The sequence below is a fragment of the Paroedura picta genome, chromosome 9, assembly GCF_049243985.1.
Source record: "Paroedura picta isolate Pp20150507F chromosome 9, Ppicta_v3.0, whole genome shotgun sequence".
In the NCBI taxonomy this organism is placed as follows: domain Eukaryota; kingdom Metazoa; phylum Chordata; class Lepidosauria; order Squamata; family Gekkonidae; genus Paroedura; species Paroedura picta.
The window spans coordinates 68,228,416-68,244,124 of record NC_135377.1 but is presented as its reverse complement, the minus strand read 5'-3'; the positions used below and the strand labels follow the sequence as shown (position 1 = coordinate 68,244,124).

Here is a 15,709-nt window from a genome sequence, read left to right as displayed (position 1 = left end):
TACCCATCCTGCTGTGATTCACTTTATTCACGCCCTTCTCATTTAGTATGTAGTTGTTCACTCATTCCGTCTTCAGTCATCACAATCTGTTTTGGTTTCACCATTCTGAATAATTTGGTCCCATTTGCATTCTTGGCTACTTGGCTGATCGCATATGAATAAATTAAATTGTATCTATTTCAGAGCCAGTCCTTGAGGAACCTCGGTTTTCACTTCTCTCCATTGTCAGAACTGTTCATTTCCTTCCAAACTCTCCGAATTCTGTTTTTTATATCCAGTTTCCAGTCCAGGCACCAGCCTATCCCATAACTACTAAGTTTATTCAGGAGACTTTGGTGATGAACAGTAAAAAACAACAACAAAACCTTAAATCTGCAAAATAGTATTAAAAGGGACTTGGTAGCACCTTTGAGCTGCTACACTAAGAGAACCCCAGGAGAGAGTAGGAATTTGCTCATTTGGTTTTTGAATTTGAGAGGGAGCGTATCCTAGGCTAGGATACATATCTTATGTAGAACATGTAATAACAAAGGGCCAGCCCTAAACTCTATGTCTAACCATATAGGAAGAAACACTTTACTTAAGAAGTAAGCCTGTATAATATTTTAATTATTAGAAAAGCAAGATCCTCAAGCTAAGGATTTAGCAGGCCCTCACCAACATAAGTGACATGACCAGCCCCCTACATTTAATTGTATGTGGGAAAACGTATGAGTCAGAAAGCTCTTTCAATTTATAAAAGTCTGCTTCTTCTAGAGACGACAGAAAACAAAACAGAATGTGCTACTCTTAGGGAACGTATGTTTTGAATTCCCTTGAGTTTTATGTCCTCGTATTGGAAAATTTTGTTGCTGTAAGTATTTTATTTATTTATTTGTTCAGCTTCTTTCAATGGCACACACTTAATATACTAACATAGGAAAGTATGTCTGAGTTTACAATGCAGTATATAAATGCAAAAGAAAATCAAGTTGTAATAATATAATAATAATGTAATAATAAAATAATAACATGATTTAATCAGCTGAGCATGAGCACCTGAAGAGAAAAACAAACTGGGAAAAGTATTTGTTTTTAAACACTTAATCTTTGCGGCCATCCTCTAAAAGGGGGGAAAAATCAATAGTTTTGGTGTCTTCGTTTAAGCTCATTTTGATCTCAGAAGAGATACACTGGATGGGCTGCTTATTCTTTTATTGTCTTCTAGGAAATCATTTGATTTCATTTGTAGTTATATAATCACTGGACACATCTTGCAAGCGACAAAATTGCTACAGTTAACATCCTCTTACATGACTGCAATCTTCCTGAAAAGATTGTTATGAGCAATCTTTGAGTCACCTCTTAAATTAATAAAATCAGCGTATTTGTATTTCAATTAGGAGGACTGATTACTTTCTCCTCTGAGAAATCTCCCTTTCAACGTCTCTTCATTGATCATTCATTATGAAGAGTTGGTTCTTATATGCCACTTTTCTCTACCCAAAGGAGTCTCAAAGCAGCTTACAATTGCCTTCCTTTTCCTCTCCCCACAACAGACAGTAGGTGAGGCTGAGAGAGGAGTTGGTTCTTTCTTATATGCTACTTTCTCTACTAAGAGTCTCAAAGCGGCTTCCAATCACCTTCCCTTTCCTCTCCACACAACAGACACCCTGTGAGGTAGGTGAGAGAGCCTGAAGAAGTTGGTTCTTATATGCCACTTTTCTCTACCAGGAGCCCCAAAGTGGCTTACAGTCGCCTTCCCTTCCTCTCCTCTCCCCACAACAGAAACCTTGTGAGGTGGGTGAGGCTGAGAGAGCCCTGATATTACTGCTTGGTCAGGACAGCTTTATCAGTGCTGTAGCAAGCCCACTATCCACTATACCAAGCTGACTCCTTATGAAGATAATCCTCCATTCTCCTTTCCATAGTGACCTTTCTAGATTATTCACCTGACTATACCCAGCATATAAATGTTTGCATACTGACTAGAGATGCCAACCTCCAGGTGGGGCCTGGAATTTCCTGGACTTACAATTGGTCTCCAGACTACAGAGAACCTAAGAACCTGGCTGCTTTAGGGATTGGTCTCTATATTATACCCTACTGAGGTCTCTTCCCTCCCCTTCTCTCCTCTCCCTCCCAAATGTCCAGGAATTTCTCAGCCAGGACATGACGATTCTACTAACAGTCTATTCTTCTCAGATGACACATTATGGCAGGGGTAGTCAAACTGTGGCCCTCCAGATGTCCAGGGACTACAATTCCCATGAGACCCTGCCAGCAAACACTGGCAGGGGCTCATGGGAATTGTAGTCCATGGACATCTAGAGGGCCACACTTTGACTACCTCTGCTTTATGGCATGTAGCTCACTATTTCAGTAGGCTTGGTACATATCTTCAGATTTATAATTTCATAGTTAATGATTTCCACTTACAACAGGGAGCTATTTTTCTGTGTTTCAATGTTATTGCTCTCAGCTATTGGTGTTTCGTTTTATACATGTAGTTATCTTGTGCTGACGATGGCTGAACTGTAAAGACACATGCAAATTATTGCTAACTCCTTCCCCCTCCAACAACAGCAATATTGAGCCAGAGTAGAATAGTGATTAGGAACAGCGGCTTTTAATCTGGTGAACCAGGTTTGATTCCCCACTCCTCCACATGCAGCCAGCTGGGTGACCTTGGGCTCATCACAGCCCTGATAGTGCTGCTTTCATAGAGCAGTAACGTCATGGCTTTCTCAGCCTCACTTCCCTCACAGGGTGTCTGTTGTATGATGAGGAAGGGAATGCAATTGTAAGTTGCTTTGAGACTCCTTTGGGCAGTGAAAAGTGGGGTATAAAAACCAACTCTTCTTCATTGAGGGTCCTAGCTGTGGTCATGGTATATATCACATAAGAAGCAAGAAAAAAAAGGAAACTTTTTCAAAGAATATAACAGTAAGAACAACAATAAACATCACTGCAATTAACAATTATCTGTATTTATGTATTCAAAACATTTATTACTGTCTTTCTGTCTTGCAGGACTCAAGGTGGCTTACACTGTAAATAAAACAATGTTTATTTTAAAAAAATTAAAAAGGCCAGAGTTTAAAATCTCAATTAGGACTGCAAATAAATAAAAACTAATTTAATCAAGAGCAGTGCTAAATAAATGGCCTTCAATCAAACTGTTTTCAGCTGCCTCCCTGGGGAAGTTGTTTCCTAATTGTGGGGTGAACACCAAAAAGGGCCTGTGTGCCCAATTCTTTCTGTGATTTTAATTGTCAGGCAGGCAGGAGCAGATGGTACAAGATGGTCCTTCAGATGGTCCTGGAGGATTACCATGTCGACTCGTCCACCAGTTTTATCCACCGGTGGCTGAGCTGGAACATTAGGGAATGTTTCAGAAATACTCTAGTCTGAGGTGGAAATTACCAGCAACAGAAGCCTGATCAATTGGCAGCCACTATCCTGAAAATAAGAGCCTCTTGTGGCGCAGAGTGGTAAGGCAGCAGACATGCAGCCTGAAAGCTCTGGCCATGAGGCTGGGAGTTCAATCCCAGCAGTCGGCTCAAGGTTGACTCAGCCTTCCATCCTTCCGAGGTCGGTAAAATGAGTACCCAGCTTGCTGGGGGGTAAACGGTAATGACTGGGGAAGGCACTGGCAAACCGCCCCATATTGAGTCTGCCATGAAAACGTTGGAGGGCGTCACCCCAAGGGTCAGACCAGTGCTTGCACAGGGGATACCTTTACCTTTATCCGGAAAGTACAGTTTCCATCTTTTACCTTGGTAGTGACAAAGAAAACAACATGGCCCCAGGGACAGGAGGAGTTGTGTGCGTGGGCAAGGTGTTAAGAGCTTGAAAAATGAAAGAGTTGAGGTGCGTGACAGAAGAAAGGCAGTGGGTTGAGAGGTAGGGGAAGAGAATGTAGAGTCCTGACTTAGAAAAGATGAGCCTTTTTGTACTCTACTTTTTACTGCCTAAAGGAGTCTCAAAAGGGCTTACAACCGCCTACCCTTCCTCTTTCCACAACACACACTCTGTGAGGTGAGGCTGAGAGAGCTCTGAGAAAACTGATGGCCCAAGGTCACCCCGCTGGTTCCATGTGGAAGAGTGGACAATTACACCTGGTTCTTCATATTAGAGGCCACTGCTCTTAACCTCTATACCAAGCTAGTTCACTGGTGATGATGTTCATATTGGAACTTATTTACAATGTTCATAGCCTGCTTTCTTAGATCATTAAATATTAAGTGCAGCAGGCACCAGAGGTGTGGCTTTGGTTTAGTGATATATTCACTTTGAGAGCCCAATGGCTAGATTCATTCATTCATTCATTCATTCATTCATTCATTCATTTCTACACATCTTGGGGTGGTATACATGGAAAAATAGAACAAAGTACATTTAAAACCTTTATAACAATATGAAGAGAGGCATAATGATCATGAACAGTCAAACAGCAAGGTCTGGGGACCTTGCACACTGGGTAATAGATTGCAGTAGATCAGAGCAGCATTAGGTTGGGGTGTGTGGAGCATCAGAACTGCTTGATAAGGGGCCGGGTTGAGGAAGGCCCCTGTTGCAGATCTGAGTTGAAAGTCCGGCAGAAGAGCTGTTTTTGCAGGCCCTACAGAACTGACATTCTGTTACACTTTCTGTTCCATTCAAGTCATCTAGTAAAGTGTAAAGAAAACCAACAAATCCTTAAGTATCAGCACAGAAAACATAAGAAATTATTTTAAAAAAAAACTTCAGAAGGATTTCAGCACAAGATTGAAATGTTGGATTCACAGTGCAATAGGTCTGCGATTTCCCAAACATTTGGAACAGAAAAGTAATTGAATTGTAGCAGAAGGGAAGGCGGCAGACAGATTCAGCCGGCAAAAGTGTCCCACAGTTTATATGTGAAAGAGTGAGCAAGCAGATTTTTTGTACCCTGCTTTTTACTACTGGAAGGAGACTCAAAGCTGCTTACAATCACTTTCCCTTCCTCTCCCCACAACAGACCCCTTTGAGGAAGATGGGGCTGAGAGCTCTGAGAGAATAGATGCAGGCCCAAGGTCACCCAGCAGGCCTTATGTGTCTCAAAGCAGCTTACAATCATCTTCCTTTCCTCTCCCAACAACAGAAGAGGGGCTTAGAGAGCCCTGAGAACTGGGACTAGCCCAAGGTCACCCAGCTGGCTGCATGAAGAAGAGTAGAGAATCAAACCAAGTTTCCAGTTAACAGACCGCTGCGCTAACCTTTCGAGAGAAAGGCAGGCCCTGGCCCACCTCACTTCTGATGGCTTGGGAGAATGGTACTTCACTGGTTTTCCAAACACTGGTTTGAGAGGAGAATAAAACCAGAAATAATACACGAGTAAGTAATACAGAATGTGCAAGCATGATACAAAGGGCATTTCCACGATGTGTTCTGGGGGGGGGGGCAGGAGCTCCCCCAGCGCAATCCCCCGCAGCCCCCGGCCGGAGCAGCTCAGCTTCCTCCGCTCTGGGAAGCGAAGCAGGGTCCGGTCGTGGCTCGTATTTGGACGGGAGCCGTCCTGCAAGCAGCGCCGCAGAGCTGGGCCGCGGCCAGCAGCCACCGCGGAACGCCTCCTGCCTGGAGAGGCGGCGGCTCGACGGCTACGCCTTGCCGGGCAGCCGGGCCGCTCTCTTCGCCCGCGGAGGCTGCATTGCAACGCCGGCCTTTTGCCCTCGCCCCCGCCCTTCCCGCAGGCTCGCAGGCAGGCAGGCCGGAGAGGCACCTCCGTCTCGCGGCTCTGCGGCGCTCCCCGCCAGCGAAGGGAGGCCGAGCGCGCAGCAGAGGCCGCGGCTGGGCGGCCAATGGCGGGCGGGGAGCGAAAGAGGGCGGCGCGGCGGGGCGGGGAGGGAAGGAGCGGGCAGCCCAAACCCCTCCTTCCCGCGCCAGGCTCCGGGGCGCCGCTGAACATGGCAGAGCGGCATTAAAGCCAGCCAGCCAGCCAGCCGCCCGCACCAGGTCCCCGGCGGGAGAGCCAACAAGTGGCGCGGGCGCGGAGTGACAGCCCGGGGGAAGCGGGCTTGCGGGCGGAGCAGGAAGAACCTGCGGGAGTGCACGCGCGCGGGTGCACGTGTGCATGGGATGACCCGGCCATGGAGGCAGCCGGCGAGGCGACGGCAGTGCTGCTGAGGCGGGGGGACCGGCGCGGCGGCGGCTCCTGCTGCTGCTGCTGCAGGGATCGGGAGCCGCTCGCCCGGCGCCGCCACCGCCGCAGCCCCCCTCAGCCGGGTCCGGCCGCCTCCGGCGTCGCAAGCAGCCCGCAGTGCTCTGCTGACGGCTCCGCGTGAACCGCCGGGGCAGGCAGGCAGGCGAGGAGGAGGAAGCAGCAGCAGCGGCAGCAACAGCAGGAGGAGCCCGGGGTCCCGCCGCCGTCGCCGTCTCCGCAGCCATGCTGCCCGGGGTGGGTGTGTTCGGCACCAGCCTGACGGCGCGGGTCATCATCCCGCTGCTGAAGGACGAGGGCTTCGCCGTCAAGGCGCTGTGGGGGCGCACGCCCGAGGAGGCGGAGGAGCTGGCCAAGGAGATGAGCGTCCCCTTCTACACCAGCCGCATCGACGAGGTGCTGCTCCACCAGGACGTGGACCTCGTCTGCATCAACCTGCCGCCGCCCCTCACCAAGCAGATCGCCGTCAAGACGCTGGGTGAGTGGCCGCCCGGCCGGCGGGGACGGGGACGGGGACCGCGAAGGCGCGCGGTGGGGAGGGGACGCCTCTTTCCGAGGGAAGGTGCCAGGTGCCGACTGGTCGGCAGCATCTTCCAGGCATTTCCCCCTGACCGGTGGTCTACTCCTTGGTTACTCATCGGGAGGGCGTCATTCTCGGAAGTGCTCTGTGTTTAGGATCGCTGCTTGTGAATGGGCTGCTCCCTGGTTACTCATTGGAAGACCAAGATGGACTGGCACATCCGCCGTTCTCAGGATTACTGCTCAAGCCATTGCTGTCTGGCTCTGTGTGTGCACGACTGTCAGTGAGACCTAGAGGAGCAAAGCCTTCTCCATTTTGGTCGGTCAGAGTATCGGTTCAGCATATAGGAAGGCCCAGGTTCAATTCCCAGGGGGCCCGGATAAAAGGAGGAGGTAGGAGGTGATGTGATAAACTTCGGTCCGGGATCCTGGGAGAGCTTCTGTCAGTCAGAGTAAACAGCGCCTACTTGTAGGGGCCAATGGTCTGATTCTGGGTAAGGATGCAGTGTGCCCCAGGCCCAGATTAAGCCCCTGAGATTCAATTATGTGTTCGGAGAATCAGCCCTAAAGCTCTACTATTCTTTGGAGTTTGGTTAGGTTTCTGTTTAAGATGTCATGGTTTGCAGTGTAGTCAAAAGCATCCTGTGTACCCGAAAAACCTTTTCCTCCATGCTTAAGATGTGCAGTTTGCAGTCATTTAGGGTGGAAGGGAAGGCGCGTCTGCATATGTTCAAATACACCAGTGGTTCTCAACCTGGGGGTCAAAGACCTCTTTTGGGGTCGAACAACCCTCTCACAGGGATCGCGGCAGGGCAAGTGGCTTGGCCAGGGGGGGCACTATCCACACAACAGCCTTGCAAGGTAGATCGAAATTGAACATTCGGCGGTCTGGAGCAGCGGAAAAGAGCAAGATCAGCATGGTGGGACAAGAGGCAGAACTGAACTGAGAAACCCCAGGGGAAAAAAAAAACAATTTATATGCAATCGTGGACAATGGATCTTCACGCCATCGGTCAGTTTCGGTTTAATTTCTGTGAAAGAGCACTTGCATAATTCTATGGTTGGGGGTCACCACAACATGAGGAACCACTGAAATACACTATTCAACTCCTGGTTCCAGGCATTTGAAAAAGGATCCGGCCTATGTCCTGATGAACTTCCAAAAGAAATGGTACCAGAAATTGACCAAGAATCATTCATCTGGCCCGAACTAGTAATATAGCCGTTTTGTAATATCAACTCATACGTCATTATATTTTTACAAATGTTTTATTTCTGGAATTATATCCATTGACAATATACCGGCAGTCACCTTGCAAATAGTACTGTCCACCTGGAGATGCTGGTATCTGTTTCCTCCTTAGGTCTTGGATATTGTATTTCATGGAAAATAGCCATGGGCAGGCCTTTTTTTTTTTTTTTTTAAGGGGGGGAAATTCCATTCTATTCCAGACACACCCAAAGTTTCTTCCAAGTCTGTCCCTTGTTCTGAGTTGATTCTTTTGTAGCCACAGCACACTTGAGTTGGTTTAAGAAGTCCAGACTTTTGCACATTTTACCTTCACGTCAAAGAGGTTAGCCTGAGGGAAAGTGAACAGCTTAGGGTAGACTTTCCCAACCAGGGTTTCGTGAAACCGTGGTGTTTCTTGACGACCCTGGAAGGGTTTCTTGAATGAGTGGGGATTAATTATTTTTAATATATTTTAAAAATGTGTTAAATAGTTATTGATGACCATATATGGTCATGTTGTCCTGTTTGCCCTCCCTCAAAATGTCCAATGATGGGCCTGGAGAGGGTGGGAAAGGGAGGGGCCCCAGGTGGGCAGGTACACATTTATGCTTCCCAACTATGTTCTGCATAGTCATGCCCCTTCTGGGGTTTCTCAGAGCCTGAGGAATGTTTCAGGGGTTTCTCAATGGTAAAAATGTTGAGAAAGGCTGGCTTAGGGTCACCCAGTGAGTCCTGTGGCTGAAATGAAACCTGCACTCTGTTATCTTCTCTGGTTCTTATTCTAAGGCCCAAATTGACACATGTATTGTAAAACACAGGAAGACTGGAATGCATAAATAAAAGCTCCCTGTATGGCCATTGATGAAGCGAAACTTAAGCTTCACACACGAGCACACCGATTTTGAGAGACGGGTTGAGAAATACATAAAAAGACACATATGAATTTGGCCCAGTTCTGTACCTACCATAGTGCACGTTTAGAATACACAATCCAATCATTTTCTTTAATTTTTAAATAAAGGATATTATTCACATTCTATGGTGACTGTTTTAAGGTCATACCAATGCACCGTCATTAGTATTTTATTCTGTTTTAATAATTGTTTTATTGATTGTTTTACCTTACTGTTGAGAACTGCCCTGAGCCCGTTGATGGATAGGTGTATGATACAAGCTGAATAATAATAAAGATTAAGGTTGTTGGAATGGTATCTGGGAGATCTGTGTTTGAATCCCTCCTCATGCCGTGGGGGCTTGTTGAGTGCCCTTGGGCCAGTCGCAGTCTCTCAGCCTATCCCACCTCACAGGGTTATTGTGAGGATAAAACAGATGAGAGGGGTCGCCCAGAGTCCCCATGGTGGAGAAAAGCGGAGTCTAGGTGAAGTAAATAAACAAGGAAGGACCTCTCTAATATCAGTCTCTTTACAGATTTGTAATACAGGCAAGAAGAATGGTCAGTGTTGAGGGAAATTTAATAGCTTTCCCCCAAGAGGTCTGAATATGAGTGCTGTTAAATTCTTCTCTCGCTGCAGGGAGAAAAAAAAATCTTTTTACATGCCTGATGTAGTCTTTCTTCTATGAAACATTTTTGTTTGTATTGATTTAGGTGACCTTTTGCACGTTTCCATCTGCCTTTGAGGAGAGTTTGTGGGAAAATGCAACAAACCTGAATTTCTAGAAGCATTAACTTAGTTAAAAACAAAGGGTCATGGATCTAAGGAATTAGTTGATATATCTGTGTTTGAGGGAGACATTAATCCTGAAGGGCATTTTCTGTTTTCTTGGGCTTTTTCAATTGCCATAATTATTTTCCTTTACTTTTTCCGATTTACATATAGCATATAGTTTCACACCCTTTTAAAAATAGCGTGTCTCTTCTTGCCGTCACTTCCGTTTTTCAAACCATAACACCTTGCAATCGATGTTTCTGGTTTCTGTGAAAAAGGAAGTGAGAAAAAGCAGGGACAGTAGGAAGCCCCCTTAACTTGCCACCCTTTCTTGTTCCCTGCTCCTATTTCTTTAATATATTAGCCTGTTACAAAGAAATTAAATGGGTAACTTTTTACCTCTCCTTTTAATAAAAAGGGTTTTTTTTTTGTTTGCAGCATCTGACATTAAGGGTTGCTTTCCCTGGCCCTATTCCTGTGCCTTTAAACAGCATCATACCCCCCAACAAAAGGAAAAAAAGTGTTCTTATTTAATTTCTCTTTCTAAAAAACATCAGTTTTCTTTCTCTATAATAACGCTCTGCACTTTGTGACAGTGTAAGGAATGATGGGAAAATGCTATGAAGAATGCTGGGATACTATCACATGACTTATGCCCCCTACCCCCCCCCCCCAAGCAGGATTCCTTCTAAACAAGAAAGTTAAGTAAGTGAAACTTTTTAAAACAGATAAATATTATCATCACAGAGTTCAAGACAACGCTAGGGAGGATGATGAACAAATTAGTAATTCTATTGTAATTCTATTAGTAATTCTAAATAGAACCTTGTTTCTCCTTCTTCAACCTCCTGTGGGGAGATATATAAACTTTAATGTCCCCCACCCCTAGCAAAAAAACAAAAACAAAAAAACCCCAAAAGCCCAGGTTGGAACAATAGAAAGTAGAACAGGAAACAGAAAGTAGTACTGGTGGTTCTTGTGCCCCTCCTTATATCTATTCTCTCTGAGGTTACTTATAGAAGTAAAAATCATTATTAGATACAAGTTGGGTAGTTGAACATAAATATAATAACAGAAAAAGAAAAGATTTGCAAAGGTGACTTGAACTTGGTGTATTCCAAAGGCGTTATTGAAAATTAGACTCCTACCTTTCAAAATATGTCCACACACACACACACACACACACACACACACTAAGCTGCTTTGGGTAACAAAGTAATTAAAATTGAAATCCTTGGACTGTTTGCATCTTCATAGTATAAAATGTTGGTCCCCTCCCCCCTGCCCAATTCTGTAGTTTTACTGTCAAGAGTTCTACTCCGCTGCACAATGAGGCCAGACAGTGACCTCTGTATGTGCAAGCAACATTAGGGAAAGAATATTACCAGTCATGTGGGTAACTGTCAAAAATATTTTTAGATTCCCTGATCAAATCTGGACTTTTTAGCGGTGTTGGCTGCTTGCCACGTTCCCTTAATGCATCATTAGTATTTGAAGTGTACAGTAAAGCTGCGTTACCCACTAGAGTCAGGCAGACTAGTAGTGGCAAAGGTTTATTAAGCATAAGTAGTAGTGAGATTTTTACGCTTGCTCCTAAACACATTTACTCAGAAGGAAGTAATATTTGTTTCAATTAGTTTGATTCCGAGTAAACATCTGTTAGGTTGGAATCAGAGGATCTCTGTTCAGAGTGGATCTTTGCCTTAAATCAAAGGATATGGCTGTCTCCAACAGAAAGCTCTTAACTTTCCTGGATACACTATCAAGCCAGTCCTGGAGAAGAAGGAGAAGAGTGGTTTTTTTAATACCCCGTTTCAAAGTTCTGGTCTTAACTTTCAAGGCCCTATGATTCTCCAGTGGTAGCTCAGGTGGCAGTTTCAGAAACCAAATGTAGACCCAAGGGAAATAAAGAATTCCTTCCCGAGTTAGCTCAAATCAGAAGGTTTTTCCCCCCTCTCCTGAGTTTTTTTGAGAAGCAGATGAAAGGTAGGATGGGAGATGCCTATGGTTTACAGGCAGTTCACAGGCTTCATTTTAAAACTCTATGTATTATCATACTATGCTGAGGAGTCTTTTGCAGGTATCCCTGGTTGATGCACCGGTTGCAACATTACAGGCTCCGAGGTTGTCTAAAGATGGAAAAGGATACATCAGAGACAGTCTAGATAAGCCCTTTTCAACCTTTTCACCATGGAGAAGATCCTGAAATAATTTCCCAGGCTTTGAGGAACCCTGGAAGTGATGTCAGCTGGCCATACCCCCAGGAAGTGACATGTCATTGGAAGTGACATCATCAACAGGAGGACTGGGGGGAGAGACAGGAGGAGGTTAAAGGTCAGAGTAGATGTGGAGGTTCTACTCCCTTGCTGGCCCAGAATCCACAAGGGAACTCAGTGGAAGTAGTGAGTTTGTTAGCTTGTGGCTGGGTTCATTAAGGCAGGAGGGGAAAGGCCATGGACTCCCTCCAGAGCTCCCGCAGACCCCCAGCAGTCCATGGACCACAGGTTGGGAATCTCTGGTCCAGATAAAATGGCTGACTTTGCATTAAAGATAGTGCACAAAGTCCACCACTGCTTCTATGGTGTCTAGGGCTGCCACAGTCTGGACTAGGGAAATATTGTATCTCATTCCAGACAGCAGCCATTGGCCTAAAGCTGATGCAACTTTGGACTCTGTGATTTTTCATCAAGAGTCTTAGTTTCTGCCACAGCAGCCAGAAGAATACGATGGCCAACCTCATGGCAAACTGACTACCATTTCCAGTCAGTAGGATTGGTATATACACATCCCAAAGGGATTGATGGTTTGGAGATACACTGAACAAGATTTTAGTTGAGATCAGGGACAAAAAAAAAATAACAATCCCCTAGAATTTTAAAACATTCTGATCAAAGGTACTTTGGAAATTATTCTACGCTTGTTCAAAGGATGAATAATCTATGTGAGAATGGGATCATTCCATCTATATATGGGAAGCATCAATGGGTCTTTTCCTGGGCAGGTAATTATCAAGGATTTTGCCACTGCTGAGAGTTGGCAGGTAAAGGGGAGGAAAAGGGGAAAAGAGTTCCTTTGAGTCTTCATAGTGGTGTCCTTAGGACTGAGACCCACAAATATATTTATAAGTTAAAATAATGTAAACAAAATTAGTCCTATCATTAATTTCTTTAACATTGTCAGTTCTAGAACTTCACATTTGCTCTAAGACGCCTCATATTTAAATGTATGTCTTCCAACATTTCACCATTGGTGTACTTTGAACCCATACCACTGTTCAGTGGCTGACCCTGCAGGGTTACCTGTTAGTATGCCAAAAGTCAGGTGTCATCATTTAGTTCACTAAACAAAATAAGCTGGTTAAGTATTTTAATTTGGTATTTTCAGTACATATATTCTGCAAAAAAAATGTACAGGTTTTTTATTCTTCCCTTGAATACAGGCCTGTTTTCCTCACTTCCTTTCTATCAACTCATATTTAGTATCACTGTGTGTTGCTGAACAGCTGCTGTAGCACTCTCATTGATTATACCTTTGTTAGACACAGGGGCAGGATCAAGGCAGACATGGGAATAATTTATGTGTGTCTGAAGTTCAACCTCCCCTCTGGATGCTGTGGGATCCTCTTTGCCAGGAATTATTTATCTTTCTGGTTCAAATAAATACTTGCAAAGAACAAATTTTGCCTTTGGAATATGTTGTCTATTGTCAGGTACTTCTCATAATATATAGGATATATACTATTCACTTTCCTCACCCCCGTGCCTATTCAGTTTGAACAGAATGGCATCCTGAAGTGCCCCTTGGTTTGAAATGAAAATCTTGATGTCTGATCTTTTCTTTAGCTCCGTTTATCCCAGCAGAAGTCCTAGAGATTGGCTGCATCCAGAGGCCCTATGTTGTTGGGTTATTGCATTTGTAAGACAATTATCATTATCCCCGGGGGATTCAAGAGACCATGGAGGGTGCAATCCAGAGAAATTTTTAAACATGCATAAATCGTGTCCATTTGTGAGATCAGCATATGTGAAAACACTAAAAAGACCTGGAGAAAGGTAGATACTCACCACTTAGTTATTGCTGCAATTTGGTTATTTATAAATAAGATTTTTCTTTTCTTTCTTTGATTGTCTTTCTCATTGAGACTCAGCGGATTACAGGATTATAAAACAATGCAATGCAGATCAGTACAATCCAAACATTAAGCAAAGCAATAAAACTTGGTCACACAATGGAAGAAATAATGAAATAGAAATAGTATAATACATCTACTATGCATGGTGACAGAAGCCTAATATGTTATTCCCATTCATGAATGGGAATTGATTTCCAAACGATAACAAAACAGCCCAAGTGTAAAAGTTAAAGAAAGGAACACATGCTTTAGAGGCAGGAGCTGGTAAATCTTAATTAATTTTAGGGGGTCAGTCCTTGAGAAAGTGAAGTTTCCGGTTCCTTTGGAAATCTATTCAAGCACTTAATTAAATGGTACCAGGATCTAAGATAGCTTATAATCATCTTGTAAAAGCAAAGTGAGGTGCAGAAGCATGATGTTGATGTTAGCCTTTCAGTCGTGTCTGATTCTGGTGGCTCAGCTGTCTCCGCGTCTTCCGATTTTGTACCACTTCTTTTGTATGATGCTCTGGCCAGTGTCCATTTTGATTGTGCCTAACCACTGTGTTCTTTGTTGGTTGGTTTCCTTTTACCTCCAACCAATCCTAGCATAATTGCTCTCCCCATTGAAATGGATCACATTATATTGTCAATGTGAGCCGGATTTTTGTGATTTTGCTTTCCAGTGATAGATCGGGCTTTATGCCTGATCTAGTATTTCCTTGTTTGTGACTTGTGCTGTCCATGGAGAAGTGTAAAAAGTTTTAAGTGAGTTGTGTCTGATGCTCCGTGTTTTAACTACAGACTACTCCCACATTAATTAAATTGCCCACGTACCATTTGCACATATTGATTTAACCACCTCCCTTTGCATCTCTTGGCAAGAAAGTTGCCTTGTAATGAAATGTTCCTATAACACATTGCTGGCGCTATATGAAATAAATAGTTGCCACAGTGACTGAAATGATAGCGATCCAAAATATCTAATCCCTACAGAGGTCTCCCCTGCATAGGTACTAATTTGCCTTTCTTAACCCAGCCTTTCTTAACTTAACTTTTTCACTGTTGAGAAACCCCCGAAACATTCTTCAGGCTTTGAGAAACCCCAGAAATAGCACAATCATGCAGCGTATGGTTGGGAAGCATAGCTGTGTACATGCCCACCTGGGGCCCCTCACCTTCCCATCTCTTCCACTTACTTGAACTTGGGTTTTCCTATAAACCCCCCCCCCCACTGAACAAGAAAGTGTTTTGCACTTGATTGGGGGAGCTCAGAGCGGGGAGGGGAGCCAAATGCAGAAGAAGTCTCTTTCTTTTCTTGATTGGGGGGGAGGGGAGGGAGCATTGGAGACAGCAGAGGAGGGGGAATAAATCCAAGAGCCAAATCTCTTCTGAGAGAAGTTAGGGCTTCTGGAGCGCAGTCACTTTAAGATAAGCCTTACAACCAGGAAACAGGAAGTCTTTTAACTGGCGCCCTGGACAATCAGGGAAGACAGCCTTGCTACGTTAGCATTGGAGGCACGAGGCAGGAAGTTAATTCGCAAAAAAGAGATCTGCACATTTAGTGATGCCAATTTTTCAGTCATCGAGGGTTATATCCATGTTTGGATATTGTGGGGGAACGGTAGGGTCACTCTGGATCAATCATGCATGTTGCAGAGGGAAAATTTAAAGTGCCCAAAATCAAAGTGGAAATCAAATTCAGGATGGTTGAGAGGTTGGAATCCAGGCCTTAGGAGGAGAGGTTGAGAGAGTTGGGTCTGGGTAGCTTGGAGAAGAGGAGGGCAAGGGCTGGTACGAGAGCTGTGTTTAACTTCATGAAAGGTAGGCATGTTGAAGATGGAGTCAGCTTGTTTACTGCAGCTTTAGATAAAGGACTAGGAGCAATTGGCTCAAAATATGGGAAAGGAAGTTCCACTTAAATAGTAGAAAGCATTTTCCTATGGTGGGTGCTGTTCGTAGATGGAATATGCTGCCTCGGAGGGTGGTGGGGTCTCCTTCATTGATGTTTTTAGAACTGGA

At 44.6% G+C, this 15,709-nt stretch overlaps 1 protein-coding gene across 1 annotated transcript in view; it reads left to right on the top strand.

The window, feature by feature from the left end:
• Nucleotides 1–5,568: 5,568 nt before the first annotated feature.
• The window catches only part of GFOD1 (Gfo/Idh/MocA-like oxidoreductase domain containing 1), a 58,825-nt gene continuing 48,684 nt past the window's right edge, over nucleotides 5,569–15,709 (top strand). The window contains exon 1 of the mRNA XM_077353235.1: nucleotides 5,569–6,638. Within this exon, the coding sequence (XP_077209350.1) occupies nucleotides 6,386–6,638 (253 nt within the window). The 5' untranslated portion in view covers nucleotides 5,569–6,385. The remainder of the gene's footprint in view (nucleotides 6,639–15,709) is intronic.